General features: G+C 29.8%; 1 protein-coding gene across 3 annotated transcripts; it reads left to right on the top strand.

The window, feature by feature from the left end:
- Positions 1–1066: 1066 nt before the first annotated feature.
- LOC142320834 (sodium leak channel NALCN-like) lies at positions 1067–15120 on the top strand. 3 transcript variants are annotated; one of them, XM_075358811.1, is made up of 4 exons: positions 1067–1198; positions 6717–6881; positions 14174–14391; positions 14900–15120. In XM_075358811.1, the coding sequence occupies exons 3-4, from the start codon at positions 14255–14257 to the stop codon at positions 14976–14978; spliced, it is 216 nt and encodes a 71-aa protein (XP_075214926.1). In that variant the 5' UTR covers positions 1067–1198; positions 6717–6881; positions 14174–14254; the 3' UTR covers positions 14979–15120. The 3 variants fall into 2 exon arrangements, 2 of the variants coding, with proteins under 2 accessions (XP_075214926.1, XP_075214925.1); XM_075358810.1 differs by lacking the exons at positions 14174–14391; positions 14900–15120 and adding an exon at positions 10500–10590.
- The last annotated feature ends 253 nt before the right edge of the window (positions 15121–15373 follow it).

Here is a 15373-nt window from a genome sequence, read left to right as displayed (position 1 = left end):
ATTCAGCCATTCCCTTATAGGAAGATTGATTGTCTACTCCACCCCGACACTATCTATTTATAAAAATCACAATTAAATAGAGAAGTATTTGGTTTAACCTTAGAACTGAATCACTACATTGGACAATCATCTGATCATTTAAAATCTCCATTGTTTTTCTGATTAAAAATATTGCTTATAGCAAGAGTAGCATCAAAAGAAATAAAAAATCAAGGATAAGACAAAGAGATAATTGTCGGGGCAGGATGTATTGTTTAATAGAATTTTACAACTGAATAGTAGCTAAGAACAGATTGAAGAGCTTTAAAAATTAGGTTGTTTAAACATATTAGCCTTAAAATTGTAGTGGGCTCAACCAAAATATCAACATCAACCTTCTTCATGGGGAAATTAGTGCTGTAAGTTAGGTTAGTTGAAATATAAATAAGAGTGAACTGGTGGTCAGAAAAAATGGATCTCTCTTGGGTCTTGCGGAAGGGAATTTGTACACAACAGGTCAGTATTTTTTTATTTCTACCAAAATATAAGACATGTCTTTTCCTTTTATTACATAATCATATTATTTACTATTAAACAAAATATTGAAAATTCTCCTCTAAAACATTTTCAAAGTATTAATTTTAAAAACAAGGTTATTTAATATAGGGCTGTATGATAATAATAGAGTTATTTAATACGGCTTGAACATTTTTGCAACTACATTATCAGATTTTTTTAAAAATTGTTGTGAAGGAAAATTAAATGTATGGTTGATTTGTTTGCTGAAAGTTAAATATGTATTAACTGTTGTATGAACTATCTTCAATATTAAACTGTTTTTTTTTTTTTTTACCTTTATTTATATAAGATACATACATTCATGCTCATAACTGCTAAAATTAAACTCCAATTGAGTGATATTTTTTATAAGATTTTATTGGAGGAAAATATTTATTTATTTTTTTGAAAGTGATGTAAGAAAAAAGATTATAATTTTTATTTATTGTTTTATGAATATTTGAAAATATTCTTTCCATTACCCCCATAACAGAAAAAGTAGATTAATCGCTTTCAATTTTTAACAGGTACATGCAATATATATCCATGTCTACATATTTCTTGGATGTATGATTGGTCTGACATTATTTGTTGGTGTAGTAATTGCCAACTATTCTGAAAATAAAGGTACTGCTCTTCTAACAGTGGATCAAAGAAGATGGTTTGTATTTATGTTTATTAGTTCTGATATAAAAATAACTGTTTTTTTTTTTTTTTTTTTTTTATTCAACCATGCAGGTATTTAGCGATGAACATATTTTATGTTTTTTACCTGGCAATAATTCACAGCAAATATTTTAACTTGTTATAGTTGTTCAGAGTAGTCTAACATGCAAAACTATTTTCATAGTTTCTGACTACATACGGTATAAAATGTTTAATGAACTTTTTAAGTATTTTGTTTTCTTGATCAGTCTTCTAACTCCGTGAATTTTAACATCAAAATTTGTTTATTTGTTGAAAGGCAAGAATATTTTTATTTTTAAACATATGTAACATGTTTGATTTATTTTTCATTGTAAAATCATTTATTTATAAAATATTATTTTTCTGACTCTCAATACTACTATTGTACTTATTATATAATGAATGTGGAGATATCTCAGCATGAATTTCACCTGTTTAATGTAAGCATAATATTTACATATTATGTTTTATGTATTTTAACGTAAATACATTTAAATCCATCTTATGCAGGCTGATTTTGTCTGTATAAGAGAAGCAGCTATATAGGTGATCGATACCTGGATTGGAAATTTAACACTTAATATCTGTTTATGTTAGCCTCTTTTCATGTTATTTATTTCTGTTGCATAGTTTGTCTCCTATTCAGGTTTGTTTATATTACTGTTAAAACAATTGTTTAGAAAATAATGTATATATAACCATTTACATCTGTGTAAATTGGCTGTTGGAAATAATGTTTGTCTATCTCCAGCATTCCTATTATTGATATACATCTATTTCTGTTGTATTTATTTTTTTAAAAATAAAAATTTTAATTATTGTTAAAAACTGATACAACAATGTTTCCGCTAAAACAGTTGGAGTTATGGCTATAGCATTCTGGATGAGCTCAGGTACAATTCCCAGCTAGAGTCTGTTTTTCAACTGTTACTTTATTTAATAAATTAATTAAGTTACTTTTTCTCAAGTTATAAATGTATAGCAATTCAAAGTTAAAAAAGAAAGTTGGGGCCTAATGGTTTTAAATAACCTGACTTAAGATAAAAGATTTGTGAGAAAGCCACAGCCATTCCTGAGATTAAAAGGTATAGTATAATACAAGTATATATCAGGCACACTGGTCTGAATTAGACCAGTGGTAAGTAACGTGGTTTCCTCTTTCCTTCTTCATAGACTTGATGTACTGTTACATATCCAGCATGCTAACCTCCTCTGAATTTAAGGTGATATTCAGCCTTACAGCTGACTCCATTAATACCACTTTTTTATATCACATGTTTGACTTGTTTTAGGAAACCATACATGAAAAATACAAAAGAAATTGCATATTATTGAAGTATTCTCGACATATAGCTATTAGATTGTAAAGAGATAATAAATCAGTACATATGAATAGCAGTCTGTCATTGTGATACACTATTACTCCACATATGACTATTTATAACAATACATATAATGCATTACCGTATCACCAGTAACACTGGGCTCTGACCACTTAAATTTTTCTTCATAATTTGTAATACTTGCCAATTAGTCTATCAATATTAATTGTGTGTTTTATTTTTTCTTAATTTACTTAATTTGTAGGTTAGTACAAATTGCATTGTATGTAGGTCATTAAATATGATAAGTTTACATATCTGAATGTTGTTAAGGCAACAATGAAAGTCTAAATTTTCTTTTAATCTGTTACCTTGATTCATAACAATATTCTACCATACACTGATTGGTTTCCACATTTGTGGTTTGGAAAACTGGTAAGTAAGCCTGCTGTTTTCTTGAAATTGGCGCTGAAGAACGAGGCAATTTCTGGGAAGTTCATTAGTACTTCATTAGATACAAGCATCTTTACTTAAATAATATTGTTTTTCTGAATTGATAACAAGGAGCTCACATTCAGTTGGTATATTCATCTTAATAATGAGTTGTCACCCTCTTCTTCAAAATCAGAATTACTTTCTTCATAGTCTTGATCTTTGACTTAGTTACAAAATAAATTCTCCCTTGACATGATTGAATCCATCACTACTTTTTGTATAACATTCCTTAAATTATATCCATGGTTCTAAAATACAAAGAAATAGAGTCTAATTAAAATTTAAACACTTTTTCTATAAGAAAAAATATAGATTAAATATTTAAAAAAAAAAAGTGTTTGCCTTTGTACTAATCAGTGTTAAAGTGAAATTTTACATAAACTACAATGCCAGTCTTACAAAAAAAAGACGATCTATTCAATGAAACAATGAAAATTGCAAAAAATTATAACACCATTATAATAGTTAATTCTAGATAAAACTGTTTCTATGCACAATATTCCATACCAAATCAATGAGTTGTAGACTTGTCCAAAGAGGGGAAATCTCTACAAGACACTATCTGCCTGCACCGACAGTAGTGTCGGGTTTTTACCAACTAAAACCACTTCTTCTCTATGACATGCAAAGACTTGACCCACCAAAAGCATAGTAGGAATCACAGGATCACTTGCCAGAAAGGGGCGCAAGGAACTTGGCAGAATCCCACAGGCATCAACAGAACACGTACAACCACATTCAGTCGTAGCCTACCTTTCTTTTTCTGTTTAGCTTCCAGAACCACGGTAAGGTATTACTTCAGAGGATGAATGAGGATGATATATGAATGTAAATGAAGTGTAGTCTTTTACTGTCTCAGGTTGACCATTCCTGAGATGTGTGATTAATCGAGATCCAATCATCAAAGAACACCGGTATCCATGATCTGGTATTCAAATCTGTATAAAAGTATAAAAGCCTTTATTAGGACTTGAACGCTGGAACTCTTGACTTCCAAATCAGCTGATTTGGGACAACGCATTCACCACTAGACCAACCCAGTGAGTTAGGCTTAGCCTACCTGGTCTAATCTAACTTAAATGATGCAGATGGACGCCCCTCATCCTCGCAGGGTGTTCTTCAGCCACTCACCCTGCAGTGATGCTCCTTATCATCTTGGAGAGCTCTCCACCTCTCAGTGTTAGCAGGCATGACACCAATTACAGTAACATGCAAATTAATCCGAACACAATGTTATTTAATAAAAAGTAACTTTATTTAGAAAATAAATCATACTTGTACAATTTGTGAATATCTAGTAAAATTAATATGCCCTCCTTTATTCTTAATCTCTCTTTTCATGTACATGATTTGGCATCAATTCAACAAGTGTGCTACACATTTTTTTCTTTGTCATGAAACCATACCAATATTCTGCTTTAATGAGGTCAGTTTTTGTGGTACAATTCATTTTTAAGAGCAACCAACTGTTGCTCTAAGTTTTCAATTGGTTTTTAAGTTACAAGCATTGCAGTTACAACATAGAAGTAAATAAAAAATTTCCTTTGTTCAGATTAATTTGCACATACTGTACGTTGTTCGTGTCTAGCAGGTGTATGCCACCATATGCCCTTTGATTCATCCACCTATTTATACATGAAAAGCATGTGTTCAACATCATCAAGAGTGTGCAATATGGGCACATGTCTTTGCTGTGCCTCCTAGTGTAAAGATATGACCTGAAGCAGCCTTGACCCAACAGGAACTTAGTAAGGAAATTATCTAACTCTCCAAATCGTGACATGTACTTAGCCCACATCATGACATGTGGGTCAATACTGACCCACATTGTGACATGTGTAATTAGCCTGTATCCTGTATCAGATTCTTCCCATCTGGTCTGCCAGCTGTCTAGGAGCGTGGTGTATCACCGTAAGCTAATTTACTACAAGTCAATTAGGCTTATAGTGTCGTACATAGCACTTTATCAAGCTAAAGCTTCCCGCAGGTCTTTAAGCCTGGTGTTATATGAAAGGGTTAAAAAGAAGGAATCTTATGATTGTTAGTGTTGAGTGAAGAAGAACTCAAGTAAAAATGTTCCTATTACTTTATTCATGTCATCATTATGGTGTCCTGCATATTAGCAAGTCCCTGGCACCACTACTGTCTCCATTTGTTTCTGTCTCGTGCTTTCCTTTTCGTCTCATTATAACCTTTACTACCTTATGACTCTTGTTAACTTCAGCCTCTTCCTTCCTCTTGTTTTTTGATTTTCAGTGGAGCCTTCAAAAACTATATTTATTACCCTTTTCCCCTAATTATATGCCTGATCCAGTTTCTGTTCCTTCTGATAGTCACCAATATTGTTGTCTTGTCATTTATTCTTCTTAATACTTTTACATTATTTACTCTATTCACCCATTTAATCTTCTCCATATCCTCCAGACCACATCTCAGAAGTCTCGATCTTATCTTTTTCCCAGTGTCCATGTTTCACTACCCTACAAAAGTTTACTCCAAACATAGAATTTTACCATTCGCTTCCTCAGGTTCAGATCCATAATTCAACAAAGTAGGTTTTTCTTTCGAAAAAAGAAAGAATCACCTTAATCTCTTCTTTACACCTTCAGTTTTCAGTGTGTATTGTCCGTAGATATTTGTATCTTTTTACTTGTTCAATTTTTCCTTCTTCTGTTATAGCATCTAGATCTTCCCTGTCATTCACCTTCGTAACTTTTATCATTCCTTATTATGTCTGAGTGTCTTCAGCTACAATCAACAGATCGTCATAAAATCTGACACAATTTATATTTCACCTATGCTTTCTCCTTTTTGGCCACCCAATATATTTTTCAACATTTCCTTGACATAAAGAGTGAACAATGATTGTGATAAAGCAGCCTTGCTTCACTCCTTTGCTTAATTCTAACTACTTCATCTTCTAAATATTTAAAGAGTTCTGCTATTGGAGGTTCATCTACTCCTGTTTTTCCTGTTCTTTAATATCTGGTATAATTTCAGATCTCAAAATTGGTGGGCCTTATTATATTACTATTATTATATATATTCATATAATATGATGCCCTGCCTTGATGTAGGTCCCTTGCACAATGTCTGTCTCCACCTCCACTCTCTATTTCCAGCCAAACTCTGAGTTCGTAATAGCCCCATTTTTTCTTTTTAATCAGGTTTAATCTGTATTATTCTCTAACCTCTCTTTTTTCCTATTGATCTTCTTAACCTTCCACTTTCAATTATATGTCCTGATAATTAGCTTTCTTACTGTGAATTGTTTTGATTAAGCTTCTATATAGAAGCTTAATCAAAACAATTGCCCACTTTTATTAAGCAGCTTTTGTTATTGTAGATATTCAAAGGCTATGTAGAAATAAAGTGGCCAATATGAATGAAAAATATTGGAAAGTGTATTGTGATAATATTAAGGAAACAGAAGCTGAATATATGTGATAAGACAATACTATGGAATCATTTATTATTTCTTTACAAAAGCTAGTGAAAGTGACAGTGATGATATGATGATTCTGATGACAGAAATCTCAGAAATTCTAATATTTCTTGTGAAGTGGGTGGTGTTCACCCTCTTTAATTAAAGTAGTTTTATCTACTTCTAACAGACTTAATATCTTTGCCAATTTATATGTTCTAATGTTTAATAACAACTTTTTTTAAAATTAGGTGTGATTTAAAAAAGCGTCTCAAAATTGCTCACCCCTTACACTTACCTCCAAGACCTGATGGCAAAAAATTTCGAGCTTTTATATATGATATTACTCAGAATATTTATTTTAAGAGATTTATCGCAGGAATGGTATTAACAAACAGCTCCTCCTTGTTGTTTCTGTAAGTATATTCTGTTTGTAATATATGAATTAATCCTCTTTGTTTAATATTATTTTCTGCATGATTAAATAAACAAAACAAATAAACCAGTTTTCTGTTTTTATTCTTTTATTGATTTTAGGATAATATTGAATTTTTGTGTAATTATTTAATCATTGTCAATTCTAAGAATTTCATATATGTTTATTCGGGGTAATCGCAGTTTAACTAATACATTGGTAGCATTTCAAAATTTTACATATTGAGTATTAATAAAAGAATTTTTATGTTTAGTGTGTGAAAAAAATTTTGTTTTTTCTTATTAAATAATTTACCATCTACTTATTTTTTGAATTACCATTTAATTACTTTCAGACCATTATTGACGGACCATTTTTACATATGGTCTGCCTATGCAGTTCATACCATTACAAGATTCTGCCACAAATTTATTCCATCTCTACATTTTAAAATCGCTTCATTTCATACTACTATCACTAATTTTCAACATCATCTTCTTACACATTTCAAAAGCCTCTATCCCTTTTTTTGTTCTTCCTATTCTTTATGGTTCATAGCATAAAGTATTACAGTTCACATAACTGTTTATAATTTTAGAACATCTTTATAATTTTTAGATCCATAACTGATATTAGGAGATTTTTTTATACATCAAAGTTTGTGGCAGCCTGTTTCTGACTGTACTTTAATTCACCGTATCTTTGAATTTTAATTTTATTACCTAAATAGAAAAATTCTGTTAATTTATGATTCATTTTGATATCTAATTCCACCATTATATCACATCTCCTTACCTTTGTTTTATTCATATTTACATTCACATAGAATTTTAACACAATCTTGGTTGTCAAAAGAAGTCTTGATTGTCCTTTATTTGTAGAACAAAACAAAGTGGAAAAATCAAAGTGCATTTGCTTTTCCCAGTTGAGAGAACATGTTGACTCTCGACTATATTTATATAGTAAACCAGTTGTCATGCACGCAGATTAGATTTCTAAGTATGTGGATTGACCAACGACTAACAAGGGTACAAATTTGAAGGAGCTGAAGGTAAAATGTCTAAAAATGTTAGACATGCTGAGAATTCTGTCTAATACCCATTGGGGAGCCAATCATATATGGATATTGCGCTTCTTCTGAGCTTTGGTCCATTCCTGCTTGGACTTTGGCTGTGTAGCTTATTCGTCGGCATGGGGCATCACTCTAAAGGTGCTCAATATAGTCAGTTTCTTCATCCATCTTGCCATGAGTGCATTACACTCAAGCCCTGTGGTAAATCTATTGGTGGACAGTGGTGAGCAGTCTCTATGGAATAGGCGGAAACAGATTGCTCCTATATGGCTCCGATTAAAATGCAACCGACTCATCCAACCTTTGATATAGTATTCTCCAACCAGCATGTTAATCGATACCAGGAACAGCCAAGATTTACTGCTCTGCTAGGCATCAGAGCTCAGCACCTTTTCTCAGCTCTAAGTATACAGTTGCCTTCAGTCCTTACTGTTGAACCATGTTATTACCCACCTTGGTGGCCTTCTCTTGTTAATTACTGCTTTGATCTATATCAGTTTAGTAAAAAGAACACATCCGATTTTTTTTTTCCAAAACAGATTTTATGATATAAATAGCTTGATTCCTGCTGCTATGGTTTGTACAGAGGCTCTAAAAACGATAATTCTGTTGAGTGTGCTTTTGTGGTTGGCAATAGAAAATACATGTTTGGCCTTCCCAGCATCACCAGCATTTTTTTTCACAGCTGCTTGCTATTAATAATGTCTTAAATATAATTACACAAAATTTCAACATATATTTGTTTGCTCAGATTCCACGAGTGCCTTGTAGGCGATTGGAATGCTACTATGAACAATAAAGTTTGTCCAATGAAGAACACCATTACCGTGGAGCTCCTTGTGCAGAAATAACTGTCAAGAGGAAGTTATCTGCCGTTTACAAATAGGGCACACTAGGCTCACTCATGGATATCTGATGATGCAAATTGATGCATGCCTTTGTGCTTGCTGTGACTGCCAACTAACAGTGCTCCACATTCTTGTGGATTGTGTCTGTTATGTGGTACAGTGTCACAAGTTTAACCTAGGGCCTAACATATGAACCATTTTAGGGGATAATGAAATATTGATACCTTATGTTTTACAATTCCTTAAGAGCCATCCGTTTATATTCAAATATTTGAATTACTATGTTTCAGCTATTTATGCCATTTGTCATAAAGCAGATATTTTGATCATAGCATATGCTACAGGTAAAACTAAATACATTTTTCATTACATAAATATTTGCATTATACATACATTACATAAATACATTATTTCATTCAAAATAAATAATCCTGTTCAGGCGATGATAATGCTCAAAGCATTTTTCACCAAGAGAAAAAACAAATCAAAAGAAGGGGCCCTTGCATTATATCTTCATATGTGTTAAAACTGCCATAATATAGCTGCAAGGTGTTGCTTTTTTTCTTGTATATTGCTGTCGTTGAATGTAATGAAAACTTATTTTCTTTTTCTTTTTTTAGATTTATGTTAGGTCAAGATGCAGTTAAAAGGAGGTTATTATGGGTTACATTAATTTTTTATTTTTATTAATTTTGGATTTAATAGTAATTTTTTTAAATTAATTTTTTGAATTTTGTTCTTCATTATGTACATATCTCGCCTGTCCGTCACTCTCATAAATTGAGATAAGTCGTAACAAAGTAGATGTACTGGAAAGTGTATCTAGGAACGGATTTTGGGTTTTATTTATTTATAATAAATGTATTTTAACTGTTCAATTCAGTTAGGTCTGATAGGTTTTAGAAAAAAATTTTTTTGTCTCTTTTTTTTAATTTGATTTTTTTTTTATTTAGTTAATTGTACTGTAAGGGATAATTAAATTTTAATTTAGAATAATAATTTTTTTTAGTACCTTTTGTATCGGGGTTAATTAATTTCTTAGATTTATTTATTTTTTCCTGAATAATGAAGATTTACTTTAAATTGTATGTTACTGTTGAATAATTATTTATAAGTTTGGGGTCATTTTGAAATGAAATTCGTTTTTTTTTATCTGGTAATTTGATTTAATCAAGAATTTTTTATTTTTTTCATTTTGAAATTTTAAATTAAAGTGGATAAGCTCTTTTTTTTTTTTTTTATTAATATCTTTTATCATTTTAAGTTCGTTGTAGATTAATTATTTTTTCTTTACCAATTTATTTTTTTACTTTATTTAAATAAATTATTTTATTTTTAATTATGATTAAATTAGCAGATTTGAAAATTTTAAATATGAATTAGGCAAAAAATAATTTCGTGTGTTTATCAAAAACATGTCCTTTTGTTGTTTATGGTTTGACCTGCTCAATGATTTTAAATAGCCGCAGTATTTTGACTGTGCTGAGGTAGCATAATAATTAGTCTGGAATGAATGGTTTGACGATAATTATACTTTATTTTTTTAATTTAATTTGAATTTTGTTTTTAAGTTAAAAAGCTTAAATTTTGAAGAGGGACATAAGACCCTATAGATGTTTATTTTTTTATAATTTTTTTTTTTTTAGTTTATTTTTTTACAGTTACTTATGTGTTTTTGATCCTTTATTTTGATTTTAAGATTTAGATACCTTATGGATAACAGCATTATAAATCTGGAGAGTTCTTATTGATAGATTTGTTTGCGACCTTGATGTTGGATTAAAAATTTCTGTGGGGTAGGTTTTACAGTTTCGGTCTGTTTGACCTTTAACCCACCGGGTTGGTCTAGTGGTTAACGCGTCTTCCCAAATCAGCTGATTTGGAAGTCGAGAGTTACAGCATTCAAGTCCTAGTAAAGCCAGTTATTTTTACATGAATTTGAATACTAGATCGTGGATACCGGTGTTCTTTGGTGGTTGGGTTTCAATTAACCACACATCTCAGGAACGGTCGAACTGAGAATGTATAAGACTACACTTCATTTACACTCATACATATCATCCTCTGAAGAATTATCTAAACGGTAGTTACCGGAGACTAAACAGGAAAAAGAAAAGTCTGTTTGACCTTTAAAATTTTACATGATCTGAGTTCAAGCCAGCATGAGCCAGGTTGGTTTCTATCTTCTTTTTTTTATTCTAATTGGTACAAAAGGATTTTTGGTAATATAATAATTTATTTACTAATTTGACAGATTTTAAGTCTTTAGATTTAGAATTTAATTATGTAATTTTACAGATAGTAAATGTTTATTTTTAGTTCTTTTTTTTTTTTTTTTTATTTATTTATTTTTATTCTTCTGGTTTTACTTTATTTGAGCAGAAGGTATTAGGGTTATATTCAGTTTCGTGTAGGTCCTAATAGAGGGTGGATTTATTTGGTTTATTACTTTAAAGTTGTTTAGAAGGGAGTTTTATTTTCTTGTTTTTGGTAATTATTCAATTTATTTTTTTATTCCTATTTAAGGTTTATCGGTTTCTTTTTTATTTTGATTGTTGTTTCCTTTTACTTTTAATTGTGTTGGATTTATTTATGGTTTATTTATTTATTTTTTATTTTTTTGTTATCTGGGTTAGGAGTTTATTTATTTAGGAGTTTATTTTAGTGCAGTACTCTGATGGAAATAAATTCTTCTGTAACAAACAACTAGATATAATAGAAGGGAATTATTATTTAATAATATTCAATAACCCTTCTGATATAACTTATCTTAAATAACTGTTGAATATTGCTTTCCTATAAAAATTTTGATGTAACAAGATAGATATTCTGTGCCACCCATTCTGCTTTTTGTATTGGCTGGTTTGTTACTGCTTGTTACATCAATTTTCCAGTTAGTGTGACATGAATACAAAAGAAAAGGTTCAATTTTTTAAAATTCACAAAAATCTATTTTATATCAAAATATATTTTACACGAATAACAAAAAGCTGAGCTTTGGTTATGTAATAAATCAACATGCAGAAATGATACAGAAATTATAAAAAAGATATGTTGTTTGAAGACAGTCAATCGCCTTTCAATAAAATAATATTGTTTACTTACTCGCTTGTAAATTATATAACTAGTCAGTTTTTACAAAAATGAATTTGAGATGGCAAAAATTTCAAATACAGCTTGGAAAAATTATTTGAGGAAGGTGTGCACTAATCGTTTACTGCAGAATTGTACTAATCCTATTTCGAATCCTGTTGAAATAGATAAATCATATTTTATGCTTGTAAAATATTACATAGGGAAAATGCATCTTCAATATTAAGTTTTACAGTCATATGCCACAAAATCTAAGAAAGTTCCTGAATATTTTACAGATCAAAGGGGTCTTAAAATAGCTAAATCAAGATGCAATTTCACTAAAAATAACTATAATTTGAAAGTATACTGTGACCTAAATAGTGATTAGGACATGCAGTAAGCAGCCCCCATACTGTTAACAGTAATTAAAGTTTTGTGGATACAAAACTTTGCCACATGCTTGTACCAAAAAATAGAACTGATACTGGGCCAGTATAAAATGTCGCAATAAAATTAAATATAAGATGAGCTTCTTTTCAATCTGTATTTATGTAAGTTCATGAACAGACAATAGCATAGGAAGAAGATTTGTTCAAGCAGATATTCAATGATATTGTTGAATTCTGGCCACAGTAATGATTAAAAACAGGTATAAGTAAGAGAATTTATTTTATACTTAATTAAAACTCACTTTTGATTCAAAATAAGCTCTAAACTTTTATATGTAAAGAATTTAATGATAAAACATGTTCCTTGTAAAAATATAGCTTCTTTAAGAACTTTGAATATGATGTTGAAACAAAAGCTTAATCATCATAATAATATGGGTGGTTAAAGGATCTCCATGGTAAAAAAAAGTAAGATAAGTGCAGTCAAACATTAAAGACATGTTGACAGCCTTTTTTTGTCCATGTGAGCATTGATCACCATGAATTTCTTCCAGAAGGCAAGACAATAAACAAGAATATTATCTTGAAGCAATGAAACGTCTTCATGATACTATCAGGAAAACCAAACTGTCATACTATGATAAAATTTTATTTTTAGTAAAAATGTCCAATAGGAATTAAATTATGCCGTGATTATCCACAATCAGTCTTCTCTGAATAAATCCATTTAACCTTGCGTTTTAAAATCATCCGTCAACTGCTCATTGAATGAAGCTTAAAATTTTAAAGAGAGCTTGAAAAGATACTGACCTAGGCGTACAGAGATGCTTAAAAAAATATATAATGCTAAGAAATGGTAAAAATTATGATGTATTTAAATTAAATAAATAAATGTATTTTCTATAAAAGTAAAACACTCATATTGTTTGACGACATGGTGGTTTTTTATTTTTTTATAAAAGTACAATAGATGACTCTGTAATCGTGTAACCCTAATGTGACGATAGCAAAAAATAAATGTAGATTTATTAATTAATTTTAATGTTAAAACAAAACATTAATGGTTAGTATGTCGTAAATAAAACTAATAGAAAAAATGCATTTGTAAATAGCAAATTTAGAGTGGGTTGTTTAAATGAAGTTCTTAAAAAAAAACTTAATTTTTTAACTGTAATTTCACTTAATACAGTTTTGTCAATGCCAAATTGACCTGCAGCTGCTTACTAGGTGCACCCTGTTTTTGCTAATTTATGGGCTTACATTTTCCTTATTACATTTAAACATTTTTATAATGGTCAGTTTTCATATAAATACATAAGTAAAAACAGATTATTATTCATACTTGTGGTAGGCCAAACTCTTTCTTTCTATAATTTCTGTTAAAAAGAGTTAATAATTGAAATTTTAGTGGTTATTTAATTATCTTGTACCTAAAATGTACAAATGTTCTCCCATTACATTATTTGCTAATGATTTAATGCATAATATTAAGGTATATTAATTTTGGTAGAGTAAATCAAGGTACATATTCCGCAAACAGCTGGGGATTATTGTGCACAGCTTTAGTTTTTTTTAAATTTTATTATTTGGCAATGTACCGATTCAAAAGGGGCTAATAATCCAATTACAGTCAGGTAATTAATATTATCAAAGCTCAGTTCAAACATTTCTGATAGTGCTAATAATTAAATCTCAACAACCAAAGGATATCAAATCCAAATAAAAGTAGATAACATAAAAATGGATTTCAATCTTAATTCTGCTCTATCATAGGACAGTACTGAGTGTTCATAAATGAAATTGTCTTTAAAATCTACAGAAAGGAAATGAGTAGATAAAATCTGAAATGATAACTACTCTTATTTAAATTAATCAAGGAAAATAATTGACTTTTTTCTATTTGTTACAGAATAACTTATCATACACTGTGGGCTTTGTCGTTGTCGTTCTTCATTTTTTCACAATAACTGGAAAGCACGCAACATTAAAAATGCTTATGCTTACTGTTGGTGTTTCAGTTTGCAAAAGCTTTTTTATCATATTTGGAATGTTTCTTGTGGTCTTCTTCTACGCTCTTGCTGGGACAATCCTTTTTGGAACAGTTAAATATGGAGAAGGTATAGGAAGGTTAGTTAATGAGATAATTCATTTTAAAAATATTTGTTAAATTTATTTTTATTTATATTGAGTTTGATGCGTATAGTTATGTTTTATATTTTTAAATATTTTCTCACTTTTAAAATCTAGTTACAAATATTTAATGTTGGGATTACCATTGATGACGGAATTGCACAATACTTCAAAAACTGATAACATATGTCTCTCTATTTAGAAAGTATCTTTAATGTAAAAAAGTAGTTTAAGGCACAATTTGCCATCCGAATTAACAAATATGTCTTAAATTAATATAAGGATAAATAAGAGTATTTTTTTATGTAATAACCAAAATTTTACATGCAGATTTAAAAAATTTATTTTTTAATAAATATTGAACATGATAAATTAAAAATTAATATTGTTTAACCTACAAAGTAGAAGTTATAATTCCAGAAAACTGTCAGATTAGTGAGCTATTATAAGCTGTAGTTGCTGTATAGATTTTCACTCAGATTTACTGGACTCATTGTATTTTCAGGAGAGCTAATTTTGGTTCACCAGTGACCGGTGTGGCAATGCTTTTCCGAATTGTTACTGGAGAAGACTGGAATAAATAATGCATGACTGTATGATACAACCTTCATATTGTACACCAGCTGACAACTATTGGGAAACTGACTGTGGCAATTTTGTAGCTTCTTTAATATACTTTTGTTCATTTTATGTTATAATAACATATATCATACTCAATCTTCTTGTTGGTAAGTTAAAATGTTCTATTATTAATTTTTAAATAATGATTAATTGTTATTTTATTAATAATAATAATTTATTTTTTCTAAATATCTTGGCCAAAGTATTGGAAATCAGACTTGTTGGATAATTTAGAAAAATCATTATTGGATCTTAATTGTTGGATTTTTAGTTAAAGATATTTTTTTTGCATCTAGTCATTTTTATCTTGAACTCTTAATTTCTCCTTAATCTTTTCTACAAAGTAAATCTTTTTAGA

The sequence above is a fragment of the Lycorma delicatula genome, chromosome 3 (genome assembly GCF_047948215.1).
Source record: "Lycorma delicatula isolate Av1 chromosome 3, ASM4794821v1, whole genome shotgun sequence".
Lineage (NCBI taxonomy): Eukaryota > Metazoa > Arthropoda > Insecta > Hemiptera > Fulgoridae > Lycorma > Lycorma delicatula.
The sequence above is the reverse complement of the archived record's forward strand: the minus strand, read 5'-3'. Positions and strand labels throughout refer to the sequence as shown.